This window comes from Herpailurus yagouaroundi, unplaced genomic scaffold (genome assembly GCF_014898765.1).
Source record: "Herpailurus yagouaroundi ecotype Mexico unplaced genomic scaffold, PumYag 308, whole genome shotgun sequence".
Lineage (NCBI taxonomy): Eukaryota > Metazoa > Chordata > Mammalia > Carnivora > Felidae > Herpailurus > Herpailurus yagouaroundi.
In genome coordinates this window covers 6,184,931-6,194,836 of record NW_024412525.1, presented here as the reverse complement: position 1 = coordinate 6,194,836, position 9,906 = coordinate 6,184,931, and the positions used below count along the sequence as shown (strand labels likewise).

Below are 9,906 nucleotides of genomic sequence, written 5' to 3'. Positions count from 1 at the left end.
GCAGGCTTCAGGCTCCAGGCTCTAGGCTCCAGGCTCCAAGCCCGATGTGGGGCTCAAACTCAGGGACTGTGAGATCATGACCTGAGCTGAAGTTGGACTCAACCAACTGAGCCACCCAGGCGCCCCCTGGGTAACAAACATTTTGGGCTAAATACCTCATGAATCATGCCGATGTTCTGTCCTCAAGGGTCATAAGAGATAGCCTGTCTATCAAGAGGCTGCTTCAGATTCTGTGTCACCAGGTCTCTCTGCCCCTCCCCCGCTCATGCTCTGTCTTTCTGTCTCTAAAAATAAATAAACGTTAAAAAAAATTTTTTTAAAGAGACCTGCGCATAGCTGTGTTTACCAGGGCTTGCTGTTTTCTCTTCTGTTTCTGGCAAGAGCCCAGAAAAATAGAGCTATTTTGCTTGCCATGAATCTCAGGTCCCCTTATCTCTTTAACTAAAGGTGGGGTAGGTCATGAAAGCTATAGGCCGAAATTTTTAAATCACTGGCAAAAGTGTAGTTTAATGATTATTTATGAGCAACGGCAGCAGCAAATGGAGGAGGACTCCCAGTGGACTCCAGTTAGCTGCCAGTTCAAACGATAAGATTGGGAATTGTGAAGTGAGAATAAGGAACTGTCTCTTCGTTTTCTACCTTTACTGTTGTGGCCAGTTATCAAATAATAATAATAACTGACATTTAATGGCATAAGTTTTCCTAAGGGTCAGTCTCTTGATCAAATGTCCCTGAACTTGACTTATCCTAGCCACATGGCAAATGAAAGAGCTAGCCTTCCTGTTCCTAAGATACTGGAGATTTGTCTGTGTGATCAAAGAAACAGCAAATGGACTTCGCTGGGAGCATGAGGGATGAGGCTGGAACTTCTATTAGTTGAATCATTTATGGAATCTATGGAACAATTTTTAACCTTTGTTCCATAAAACCTTTAAAGACAATGGGAAATCTGGGGACGGAATGAGGCAGGTGAGATCGTGTGGAATAAATCGCCTCTGAAGGATCTTTTCCATTCCAGGCTTACTATAAAGTAAGATCCCGAACCACCGAAGAGGTTTGAAAGCCTTGAAACTTTGTGCAGCGGTTCAAAAAACAAACAAACAAAAAAAAGCATAAACTACCTTTCCCAGGAGGCCTCGCGGGGCACTCTCCGTTCTCCTCTAGTTTCTCTTCGCCTCGAGGTAAGCTGGGGAATGTAGTGCCCCAAGCCGCCCTGCACGTGACGCGTGCGGAGGAAGACAAGGGGCCCCACCCGCCCCCACCCGCCCTAGGCGGTCCAGGGTCCCCGGGGTCTAAGTGTGAGCAGCTCCTTGCCCGGAATTTGGTTTGTGCAGGGCGGGGAGGGCCCCCGTCGTCTGGCCCCATCCGTGTAAGCGCTGGCCCGGGTTCGCCCGCTGGTGCTGCTCCGGGGAAGTCCCCGTGGGCGAGGCACCGCTGGGTCCCGTCCAGTTTCTGGGCAGCCGGGTGCGGGGGGGTCGGGGGGTTGGGGAAGGTGCGAACAGCCCGGGGGCTCGGAACTCGCGCCCTGCGCCCCACCCAGGCTGCGGCCGCACGGGGAGGAAGCGCGTCTAGGTTGAGTGCAAAGTTTCCCTTTTTGCTTTCTCTTCAGAGCCGCTCCAGCGGGCGGTCTTCGGTTTGAGGGGGTCCGGAACCGAAGGAGTTAAAAGAAGCGACTCCCCCCCCCCACTCCACTGGCCGCCTCCCTCACCAGTCCAGCCCGCCAGCCATGGGCGGACGCGATCACCTGTTCAAAGTGCTGGTGGTGGGGGACGCCGCGGTGGGCAAGACGTCCCTGGTGCAGCGATACTCCCAGGACAGCTTCAACAAACATTACAAGTCCACGGTGGGAGGTGAGACGTCGCCGCGGGGGCGGGACGGACCCCTGCGGGTGGGGAGCCGGGGGCTTCGAGCCCTCAAGGCCCTTCCTCCGTCAGGAAGTAGGTGTCTGGGATCTTGGAGCGAGTAACTGCCCGGTGTTTGATTTGCACGTTTCTCTTGGGTTTCCCCAGTGAGGTTCACCCAGCCTGAGCTGACTGCCGGGGAAGAGATTGGGCGAAGGTGTGAAGAGGAGGAATGGGGAAGGGTGGATGAGAAAATGCGCAATTGTTGCGTTTCCCCCCCGGGAACTGTGAACTCCGGTCTCCTGCAACCTTCCAGGCTGTCAGGGGCAAATTCGTGTCATCAGCAGAGGCCGCTGGGACCCCCACCCCCACCCCTCCTACCTGGGAGGCCCGGTTGGGTGCCGGCTGGGGCTCTTGGCCTTCCTCTCCCAGGAGTTCCAGGCAGCTGATGAAGGAACAGAAAGGTGTTTAATCAGGCCTTAAAGGATGCTAGTGTGTGTGTGTGTGTGTGTGTGTGTGTGTGTGTGTGTGTGTGTGTGATTAATAATTTTTAAAAATTTATTTACTTTGAGAGAGACAGAGCAGGGTAGGCGCAGAGAGAGAGGGAGAGAGAGAATCCCAAGTGGGCTCCCTCTGTCAGCGCAGAGCCCCACGTGAGGCTCCTTCGGAGAACTGCTAGATCATGACCTGAGCTGAGATCAAGAGTTGGATGCTTAACCTTAAGGCTGAGCCACCCAGGTGCCCCTAGAATCCCAGCTTTGTTTAGGGGTGCCTACCTGGGAGGGCCCCTGGCCCCCACAATCTGATGCTTATCCAGGCTGGTAAGCTGTGTGTATTTTTGTCCATGGATTGCTTAAATAAAGACAACCTAGAAATTCTTTAGGAAATCTGAAATATATGGATTATCTGGCCTATCTTTCCACCCCTTTTTCTCTCAAACTGGGGAGGTGAAAAAGGAAGGGAACACAAAGGAGGTCATTCATTTGTTTCTAGGGACAGGCTTTGGACTCAACTTTTTTTTTCCCCTCAGAGGTAGAAATGCCTTTGTGTTAGGTAGAAGGTGTTTAGCTGGGAACAGCTGGTGAAGGGGGAGAGTAACACAACATTTATTCATTTATCTACATTAAGAGAACTCTTTTTTTTTTTTTTTTTTAAGGAAAAACCCTGCACTAATGTAAATACTGAAGATGGGTGCTGGTGTCCATTATGGAATTTAAAAAAATTAACAAGCATTAACACTACCATTAAAACATCCTCCTTGAGAACATCCAGCAAAATTTAGGGTTTATAAATTTTTTTTAATGTTCATCTATTTTTGACAGAGAGAGTGCAAGTGGGGGAGGGGCAGAGAGAGAGAGAGAGACAGACAGACAGACAGAATCCAAAGCAGGCTCCAGGCTCTGAGCTGTCAGCACAGAGCCCGAGGCAGGACTCGAACTCATGACCTGAGCTGAAGTCAGACGCTTAACTGACTGAGCCACGCAGGCGCCCCGAAATTTAGGGTTTAAAGTTTCAAAAACTATTTCCTGACCATTTTGCCCCCTAACTCCTAAATAATATGAGGTCCCCTATTTCATGGATTTGGTTAAAAATACAGGGATGCCTGGGTAGCCCACTCGGTTAAGCGTCCCACTCCTTCTCAGATCAGGTCGTGATCTCACCTACACTGATAGTGTAGAGCCTGCTTGGCATTCTGTCTCTCCTCTCTGCCCCTCCCCAACTTGTGAGCTCCTGCACCCGCGCTCTCTCTCCCTCTCTCAAAATCAATAAATAAAAATAAAACTTAAAAAAAAATATTTCGCTAATTAGTTTTTAGCAATTGCTCTGGTTTTCCTTTAGTAAAGAATAATTGGCTCCGGCTATTTTTTTTTTTTCAGTAATTATTCTAAATTTCCCCTGGCTTTCATTTCTGTCACAGATGCGGGAAAATGTATCTCCAAATCTGGGAAATTATTCATTTTCTCTCCTTATCAAAAGGCTTTGGCCCCCTGGCAGACTCTTTCAGGCTTAGCTCCTGGAGTCTCAGCATCTACAGACTCCAGCACTGCTCTTAAAGCATCATCCATGCAGGGTCTTTCTCCTTCCTGGGAATCCTCTGGGACCCCTGCACTTTAGCCCATTCCTGCCCCAAATCCCTAGGGCCTTATGGAGGGTATAGAATTCCCCCCTCCCCCCGGGTGTGTTCTCGTAATGCAATCGGATTGGAAACCAACAGTGAAATTGAATGTGGAAGATGCAAAAGCTACCCACACTTACCTCATTTCCCCCTTTTGCCCGATCATCCCTAAGGAAACCCCCTAGACCTCCCAGAAACTGTGTAGCTTGACATCAGGAATGGTTTTCACAATTGCTCCCACCCTCCTGTCCCCCAGCCTGAGAGATGTAGTAACAAATCGATGAGTTTGTTGAGAGAATAAAAGCCGAAGACCCCTTCAGAGAGTGGTTATGAATTGTCTGTGCCAGGCGCACCTGGCTGTCTCTGTCAGAAGAGCATGTGACTCTTGATCTTGGGGTTGTGAGTTCAAGCCCCATGTTGGGGGGTAGGGTTTACTTAAAAAGATAATAATAGGGGTGCCTGGGTGGCTGAGTCAGTTAAGCATCTGACTTCAGCTCGGGTCATGATCTCACAGTTCATGGGCTCGAGCCCCTCATTGGGCTCTGTGCTGACAGCTCAGGGCCTGGAGCCTGCTTCGGATTCTGTGTCTCCCTCTCTCTCTGCCCCTCCCGCGCACTCTCTTTCTCTCTCTCTCAAAAAAAAAAAAAAAAAAAAAAAAAAAGGATAAACACTTAAAAAAACTTTTTTTAATAATAATAAATGTTAAAAAAAAAAAAGAATTGTCTGTTCCACAGGTGTGGTGGACTCATCTCAGCCCATTGAGAGCTGAAAAGTAAATAGAAAGGATTAGAGTTGGGTGTCTCTAGTTGAAACTGCACATTTGATCCGGGTTTGTTCACGGATTTTTTAAAGGTAAATCTTATTCGATTCTACGTGTATTTTCAGTGGATTTTGCTCTGAAGGTTCTCCAGTGGTCTGACTCAGAGGTGGTGCGGCTCCAGCTGTGGGATATTGCAGGTAGGCTGCAAAGATGCATTAGGAACAAAGGAAGAAATTTTGGTTGAATCAGCAAGCCCTCAGAAAAAGTGGGGTAGCAATCCCAGAAGGGCTTTTCTGGAACCAGAATGACTGGGTCGTTCAGAGGGTACATAAGATGAGTCGCTGTAGAGGTTTTCCGTAGGTGTTTTGCCCTGGATTAAACGTAGGGCCTTTTCTCTGTGGGTGGAGCAGCTGGCAGGGTGGTGGATTGTCCAGACCATAGGTGGGCGCTCTCACAGCAGACGGAGGGTGCTTTTTCCAGCGTTTCCGCTGACCTTGGTGAGAAACCAGATCCCCAGAAAATAGAGACAATAATAATAATAGCTGACTTTTACTGTATACCAAGCACTTTCCTCAGCATTTTAGATTCAATGACTCGTTAATCCTCATAGCAACCCTGTGATCAAAGCTACTGTTTTTATCCCCGCTCTGCAGATGAGAAATCTGAAGCGCTGAAAGCTTGACTTGGCCAAAATCATGCAGATAGGAAATGACAGAGCAGGGATTTGGACTTGGGCGGTCTGGGTACAGAATCTGGACTCGGCCACAGTGCCTACTGCCCTGTCCCCCCACAGTGAAGACATGAAGGGCAGGGTATTGGGGGGGGGGGGGTTGAGACTAGTTGTTAGCATCACGTTTTCAACAGCTCCCTTCTTTCCTCCCAGGGCAGGAGCGCTTCACCTCCATGACACGGCTATACTATCGGGATGCCTCCGCCTGTGTTATTATGTTCGACGTCACCAACGCCACAACCTTCACCAACAGCCAGAGATGGAAACAGGACTTGGACAGCAAGCTCACGCTGCCTAATGGAGAGCCCGTGCCCTGCCTGCTCTTGGCCAACAAAGTATGTGGTTAATCTAGGAAAATGGCCCCTGGCCTCTCTCTGTGGTCAGAGAGTAAGCATGTCTAAAATGCTCTCTGATTCCAGGCATCCATTTCCCCTTCTCAAATCATCTCCAAATCATCTCTACCTCTTTTCAAGGGATGCTGGGACTTTCTTTGGGGAGAATGTTGACTAGATTTTAGATGCTGGTGCTCTTAGCCATTGGTGGAAAGGTTTTAAATCCGCAACTATCTGAGCAGTGTTCCTACTCTCAGGAAGTTTATGGTGTTGCCTTTTATGTACTCTCTTTGCCAGTGTGATCTGTCCCCCTGGGCAGTGAGCCGAGACCAAGTTGACCGGTTCAGTAAAGAGAATGGTTTCACAGGTTGGACAGAAACATCGGTCAAGGAGAACAAAAATATTAACGAGGCCATGAGGTGAGTAGCTCATGTTGTTCTGAGGTTAGACACACAGATTTACCTGTCTTCTGCCGCCGCTCCCTGCCTTGGACCCTCTTTCCTTGTTTCTGAACGAACAAGAACAGACTGAGCCGCTGGAATCCCAGCTTCGGAAGGTCAGGGATGCTGTCCTTTCTCCTGAGATAACTGGGGACAAAGGGGCATTTAAGGTTGTGGCTTTACCGAATGCCATCTGGTGATAAGGCAGACAGTTGTCTGCCATTCCTCCCTTTCCTCCACCCAGTTTATCAGGATTTTTACTTGTTTTTTAGAGTCCTCATTGAAAAGATGATGAGCAATTCCAGAGAAGATATGTCTTTGTCCACCCAAGGGGACTACATCAATCTGCAGACCAAGCCCTCCTCCAGCTGGGCGTGCTGCTAGTAGTTTTTGGCTTGTTTCCCTCCCACTGTCAGGAGGTCTCTTCATCCCTTTCCCTTGGTTGCCCACCCAGCAATCTCATGTGCATTTGAACTGTCTCCTGCCAGCTGTCCTGGAAGGACCATCATCACTAAGGAAAGCCTGGGACTCAAATGCATCTCTGCATCTCTCACAGGTGGGCTCCCACTCGCTGCTGGCTGCTGTGACTCAGTTGGCACCTTCTGTGTAAGAAAGCTCATCTTCTCTCTCCATTTGGGATCCGGGATTTTGTGGGAAGCGTTGGAAATCGGCACCTGTGATCAGAATCCCCACCTGTTTTTCACGTTCATTTTCCCATTTGATGTATGTTGATATCTCAACCTGATAGGACTTCAGATTTCGAGGAAAATGAGAGCAAAGGGCATTTCCCAAATTCATCGTAGGTTATCGCTGTCAGATTCTTCCTGTCTTGGACGTTGAATTTCAACCTCTGATTCCAAGATGCACAGGAGTGCGGCTGGATATCCATGGGTTTGGGGCTACAGGAGGTAACGCAAAAGTCACTGTATTTTTGAAGCTTCTAACGTCATAACTGGCTTTCTCTTACCTTGGCTTCAAGAATAGTCAAGCTTTTAAACTACTTACTGTGTGTGGTGAGAGCATTCCTTTCCCCCAAAGGAATCAATTGTCACGTTAGAGTTTTTCAGTATCTCGCTACCAGCGGGGTGGGAGCGGGGTTAGCAGGTATTCTGGGTTGGTGTCCTGACGTGTAACACTGCAAATGACATCAGTTGGCCGTGGTGCCCTGAAATAGGTCTGTTCCGCACAGCTTGGGGAGTCTGAATGGAAGAGGGAAAGGTTAATAGAACAAAATCCTGTGGGGCAACTTGCTTCTGAGCACTTTGGGTGCCTAGCACTTAACAGCCTTAAGAAACAAATTTTATGTACAGACCTTTGCCTGAGGGGACTGAGTAGATAGACAGAAAATCTTTAAGTAATTTAAGTGCTAAATCGGGTAGAGTTTTTAGTATCAAATCACTTCTAGACAGCTTAATTTGTTAAATTCTCACAGGATGGTGATTTATAACTTACCCAAAGTTATGAATATTCTTAATGAACTCAGAGGCCTAGAATTTTTTGAAAGACACTTACTTAGATAAGTAAGCATCCTAAGTAAGCAGCTCCCAAATCTGACCAATCAGAACCACTTAGGAAGTTTGTTTAAAAAAACATTTTTTTTAAATAAGGTGTTTATTTTATGTTTTAAGATTTCTCAAACCCACTGAATCAAAATTTCCTGGGGTGGAGCCTGGGAATTTGTTGTTTTTCAAAGCTACCCGGATAATTTGACTAGCCTGGTTTGGAAAGCATCACTGGGGAGTTTGGTAAAGATGTACAGACCCAGGCGTTCCCTATATAAATGGCCCTGGGCTCCCCTGTGCTCTGTTAGCTCTCCAGGTGATTCTAATATACACCAGACTTTGGAAACTACTGTCTTAAGAGAATGATCAGAGGCCAAATATCAGAAAGCGAATGGGAGCCAGACTTTCAGTGGTTGGTTGGTTGGTTGGTTGGTTTTTAATACCAAGGATTATCACTTGTGCATAGTCTCTTAAGACCGTGAAGTTCTCTTTTGTATTACCCTTTTAAAATAATGCGTTTTTATTACAACGATTCTGAAGGTATTAGTGGAGTAACTAATTCCCTTTATGTGAAAAGAAAATTGATTATTATTTGCCGGTTTGAACCTCTGCCAAGTCACAAATAAAGGTGAAATAAGTCTTGTATTCATGGTAGTTATTCTCCTTTGAAGTGAGTTTGTTAAAGTGCCATTTTATACTGATGAATAATTCAAGAGTATTGTGGAAGTGGAGATTTTATTTTTTAAACACCTTTAAAAAACGTAGGTAAATGTTTATTCTGTCTATTAATTTACAGGTATCCATCGCCTAATACCAATTCAGTACTTGATGTAACATTCCAAATACTGCTTGGAAATGTGACCATTATAAAAAAAAAAAAAAAAAAAAAAAAAAACATTGAATATGTTTTCTTTTCCCATGTGCTGACTCAAGAGTTACCTGCTTTTTCAAGCATTGCTCGAGGCTGGCCTGCCAGTCCTTCTGGATTTTTTTCTTAAGTGGTGAACATTAAAGGGCTGAAACTAATTAAAGAAGAAATTGAAATGTAACTAATTCCTCTGTATGTCCTATCCATAAAGAAAAGGGAAATCAACTAAGATTTTTTAAAAAGACGGAAATGTTTACATGAATTAGAATTAGAATTATACTAAAAATAATTATATCCTGTCATTGGGATGCTACACGTTGGTACAATTGCTAGGAACATGGATATTGTTGTAGCCCTTCCCGAGAGAACTTTGCATATTTGAGACAAGATGCCCCTCCAACCACTCAGCTGGTTTTTGGACAGAACGAAAACATAAGCATGTCCTGTGGAGTGTTTTTAAGAGACCCAAGGAAGGGCTGAGAACAAGAGCTGTGGACCTGTGACTGCCCTGGTTTTGGACTTTGAACAGAATAACTGAGTGACCAAACAAATAGAGAAAAAGAGATCACAGGTCAAGGAAGGCCCCCCCGCAGTAAGTGACGGTTTGCCCTTTCGTTACTGCTAATGAGCCAGAATTACTCCCAAGATGATTTCCCCAATTCATTTGCCCTAGCTATTGCTCAGATATGTTTGGGGTCCTCATTTTTTCCTGTCATCTCCAGAGTTCACTCTTCTTTGCGTGGTCTGTCTTCTGTCCTCAGAACTCTGTCCCATCTAACAGGAGGCCTTTCCTGTGTGTTGCTGTTCATTTGTAAGCAATAGTCTGCTTTTGACATGATCTAAGGCTATGGTTGGAAGATGCAGAAATCTCCATGGTATTCTGTAAGATCCAGTGGCAGATTGCCCAAGGGAGTGAACCTCAGTGCCCTTTTTCCCTCTGCCATCTTGGTTCACTGTATAGGAAGAGGCTTCAGCTATGTAAGTGACTCATTTATTAAAGCCAAATAATCCCCAAGGCTGCAGGTAGGAATAAGTGGGAAACCACTAGAAAGTGATGTGTGTTGGAAAGTACTCCATGTATTTTTGATCCCGCTGTAAATACCTGAGACTCAAGAATATGTCTATATGTGGCCTTTGTTGGTGGAACAGCTCTGCTTTTTCTTTGACTTTCAAGCCTAATTTGAATTCTCTCAAATTTTGTCTGCAGAGTTTCAGTATATAACGGTATGGTTCTGTATTAGCATTCTCCTGGAAAACACAACTCATAGGAGATATGTGCATATGTAAAGGGATTTATTATAAGGAACTGACGTGTGC

At 46.3% G+C, this 9,906-nt stretch overlaps 1 protein-coding gene across 5 annotated transcripts; it reads left to right on the top strand.

Annotated features, from left to right (window-relative positions):
- The first annotated feature begins 1,066 nt into the window (after window positions 1-1,066).
- Window positions 1,067-8,367, top strand: RAB29 (RAB29, member RAS oncogene family). 5 transcript variants are annotated; one of them, XM_040462099.1, is made up of 6 exons: window positions 1,067-1,181; window positions 1,610-1,850; window positions 4,843-4,914; window positions 5,601-5,782; window positions 6,077-6,198; window positions 6,492-8,367. In XM_040462099.1, the coding sequence occupies exons 2-6, from the start codon at window positions 1,727-1,729 to the stop codon at window positions 6,601-6,603; spliced, it is 612 nt and encodes a 203-aa protein (XP_040318033.1). In that variant the 5' UTR covers window positions 1,067-1,181; window positions 1,610-1,726; the 3' UTR covers window positions 6,604-8,367. The 5 variants fall into 5 exon arrangements, with proteins under 5 accessions (XP_040318033.1, XP_040318032.1, XP_040318031.1 ...); XM_040462098.1 differs by lacking the exon at window positions 1,067-1,181 and adding an exon at window positions 1,184-1,298; XM_040462097.1 differs by lacking the exon at window positions 1,067-1,181 and adding an exon at window positions 1,190-1,324.
- The last annotated feature ends 1,539 nt before the right edge of the window (window positions 8,368-9,906 follow it).